Below are 3,637 nucleotides of genomic sequence, written 5' to 3'. Positions count from 1 at the left end.
TGACTGAAGACGTCACGATTAGCCCTCTGCTCATTGGATAGAGGGAGTTAGAGGTGGGGAAATGTAGCGCTCCCTGTAGGCACTAAGAGCACACACAATCAGAAGCGGGGGATTCCCGGTGGCTTTGAGACAGACGCTCAATAAAAAAATACATACATACACACATATATATACATATACATACACACATATATATACATATACATATATAAACATATACATATACATATATATACATATACATATATATACATATACATATATATACATATACACATATATATATATATATGTGTGTATATACATATACACATATATATATATATATATATGTGTATATACATATACACATATATATATATATGTGTATATGTATATACACACATATATTATTATATATATATATATATATATATGAAGGCTGCAGCCCTTTAGTTAGCACTGCATAAAAGTAGCAAGCATAAATTAAGTAACATTTCTGGCAGATTTTAAATGCAACTTTTCATACAGCTAAATATATTGGAAGCTCAGGCAAAGTTATTTAACATGATGGGCCACATACAGTCCACTTTACCTTAAGTGTGCCGGACCTGTGAAACTCTCCTGTCTGTGTAAAGAAGTTTAACCTCACAGCGCAGTTTCAACAGTATGTCTCAGTTTTTCCAGATGATAAAGAAACTGCTTTACTAAAGGAAGAAATCCGTCAGCTCAACTTTTTGGGTTTAATTGTAAGACATGAATGTGCATAAAAACAGTCTTCTGTGTATTTTTTATGGAGTTGGTGTCATTTAAAAGCATGAAACTCAAAATGCTGTAACTTTTACAACACCTGTGTGTTCAGGCACTCAGTATAAAATGAATTGTAACACAGTGCCTGAGTTTTGGTTTTTCTTTTACTTAAATAAATGACACTTGCATTTCACAATATCCAGTATATACCATAAATAGCACTAATACCAAAGATGTTAAGCTCATGAGTACAGATGAACCGAGGGGTCATTCTTGGCTCTTCTTTCAAGCAGCAACGTGAAATCAGAATTTTTTGGACTTCTTTATTTAAAGCAACACACAGAAAAAATATAATTACAAGAGCAGATTGTTGAAAGTTTGGGTACCATGGATTTAACAATACTGATATTTCCAACAAGATAGGAAAGAATACATTTTATTTAATACATCAACTCTCTGGTTTACATATTTATTCATTTATGATATCACATGAGGAGGACACCTCTTTTGAAACTTGGTTGGACAGATACAACGTTTCCGTTTGTGCAGTGCGTTCTCCTCTGACACGCAGCTGTATTTACATAAGAAGCTACAATAGAAGAGTCTTTAGGACACTGCGCACAGTTTGCTTAGCAGTGACAACGTATGATGATTTATAAATATGAATATTTTACAGGGGTTAGCCAACTTTCTTCTTTTCTGTTACACACCAGCAGTGTGACACTGCTCAGCAAGCCTCCTTTGCTGTACTGATTTAAGCTGCAGAATAATGGTATTGAATGCACAGAGTGGGAGTAGCAATTGACAGTTGGCACCAAAAATGCACTGTAGATACTCTAAATGTATTAAATGTATATGGGCTCTCAAGTGCTGATGCAGCTGTCCCCGTCAGCACTGTGCACTGCACAAATGCCTGTGTTTGAGCTTTGACCTGCTTACAGGAAATAAGGTGTTGTTGTTCGGGGCGGGATGACTCTTTCAGAGTCGGGCACTGCTCTGAACAGTTTGGGCTCTCTCGTGTTAGCGTCTTTGAAGACCATGATGGAGGCTATGTTGCCACAGCGGTAGCAGTAGTTGGGAGCTGACCACACAGTTACCAGCTTCTCATCGAACATGAACTTGTAGCCCTCATGGACGAGTTGATGAGCCCTGCAGATCAGCTTCAGGTTGTTGATGTGGACGAACTGCAGTTTTTTTAAAGAAAGAAATGAGAGAAGAAAAGGAGGAAAAAAATGATTACAATCCCAAAACAAGGCTGCAGTAATCCTGTGCTGCTGCCATGAACTAATTCGAGTGAGAAGTTGACTTTGAAGGGAAATTTCTCCAAACATAAGAAAAATCTACTTCTCTGCCACAAACTGTTTTTACACCTATACAAACAGGTAAACAGTGTTTCACTTCAGCTGTTCACATGATATCGCTCTCCTCATGTTCACTACATCATTTACATAAAGTTGAATTTAACGCGTCTCTGGCACGCTGTTAGTTTTACAAGTACTTCAAATACAGGAGTACATGTTCATCCAGCTACGGTGGCCTGCTGAATACACTAAGTCTGGATCCCAGTTAACCTCAGACTGGCCACAGTTTGTGTCAGCAGAGTCCCGTGGCTTTGAAGAGGCCATGGGTGACAGCTCATTATGAATAAAGTTTAGCAGCTGACCATACTGCTGTGGATCAGCTTGATCGCTGCCATTTGTAAGGGGAAGGGAGTATAGGTAACGCGTAGCTTGAGGCCTGCTACAGTTTGAATGTAGCAAGAGGATAAAATTGTAATGAGTTCATACAGATGGGAATCTGACTCCAGCTGTGGCAATAGTAATCGACTGCATATTTTCACAGCTATCATTTTACACCTAAAAACACATTTTCATGTAGCAGGACATTTATTACATCAATATCATCAAAAGTAATCAAGTATAACAAACCAACCTCATTTGTGACCTTGGCACCAAAAAGCCAACCAGCTCCTCTGGGGCTGATGGCCCAGGTATCCACATCTTCAGGGTCTGACCACACCAAATCACAAAAAGCTCCTTTGTGAGGGATTTCCTGGTTCCGCTCAATGGTTCGAATTTGGTCCAGGGTCTTTATGTCTGGAGAGAGGCCTCCATGGACACACAGGATTTGCTCGTCCATCAGCTGAAAGAAAACAAGCCAAGAAGAACAGTTTGGAATCACAGATGCATTATAGGGTCATACTTCTGAGACTTTACACGAGCACAGAATAACGTGCGAGCCAGTGTTCACCGTCATGTGGCGCAAGCAGGCACCCAAACACAAGAATTTAACATTTCAACCACTCAAGTTGAAGAGTTGCATTTCTGACATAGAGAGCAACCGTGTGTGACAGGCCGACTTCCATCCAGTGCTTCGAGAGCGACCAGAGTGCTGTGAGCTGTGCATGGCTGCACTTAACACAGACATCAAAGATAAGGACATTTTTTAAAAAGTTGTGAAATACTAAACCTGGTTACTTAGGTCTCACAGTGACTGAGGGATGGGTGCTTTTCAGAGTTTAAAAGACTCCTTGGTGGTTAACGACAGCAAAGTATGAACTACCACATCATCAGGAAGGTGACACTGTTGGCTAAGAAAAACGTTCTCAGCAGAACATTCGCAAACATTTGCTGTTTGATCTTTTTCTAAAGTTGGGTTGTTAGCCCCTTCCCTTCCTGTCGATGCTGTAAAAGATGAGATGGCCTCACGCTATCATGCTTCTTTGTCTTTGACCAAGTGCTCTCAGTTTTCACCCCTGGTTTCATTTTTTGTTTCGCATCTTGTCTGCACCTCTAACCTCTCCCTTTGGTATCTTGTGATAACTGCTGGTGCACATCATTTTAGTGTGCACAGCTGCTGATGCAGACTTTTTGGCTTCACTTCTGGAGAGCTGTCATTCCCTACATAC

At 39.9% G+C, this 3,637-nt stretch overlaps 1 protein-coding gene across 2 annotated transcripts in view; it reads right to left on the bottom strand.

Moving 5' to 3' along the window:
- Positions 1 to 1,061: 1,061 nt before the first annotated feature.
- Positions 1,062 to 3,637, bottom strand: part of LOC146561862 (serine/threonine-protein phosphatase 6 catalytic subunit-like) — a 52,469-nt gene continuing 49,893 nt past the window's right edge. For both annotated transcript variants that reach the window (XM_085293274.1, XM_085293273.1), the window contains exons 6-7: positions 2,662 to 2,871; positions 1,062 to 1,913 (exon numbers count right to left, since the gene is read on the bottom strand). In XM_085293274.1, coding sequence (XP_085149400.1) covers positions 1,665 to 1,913; positions 2,662 to 2,871 — 459 coding nt within the window. In that variant the 3' untranslated portion in view covers positions 1,062 to 1,664. The remainder of the gene's footprint in view (positions 1,914 to 2,661; positions 2,872 to 3,637) is intronic.

The sequence above is a fragment of the Mchenga conophoros genome, linkage group LG12 (genome assembly GCF_057382185.1).
Source record: "Mchenga conophoros isolate Kocher_MC1m ecotype Shallow Benthic linkage group LG12, M_conophoros_male_GT1.1, whole genome shotgun sequence".
In the NCBI taxonomy this organism is placed as follows: domain Eukaryota; kingdom Metazoa; phylum Chordata; class Actinopteri; order Cichliformes; family Cichlidae; genus Mchenga; species Mchenga conophoros.
Note: the sequence above shows the minus strand (reverse complement) of the source record. Positions and strands in the feature narration are given on the sequence as shown.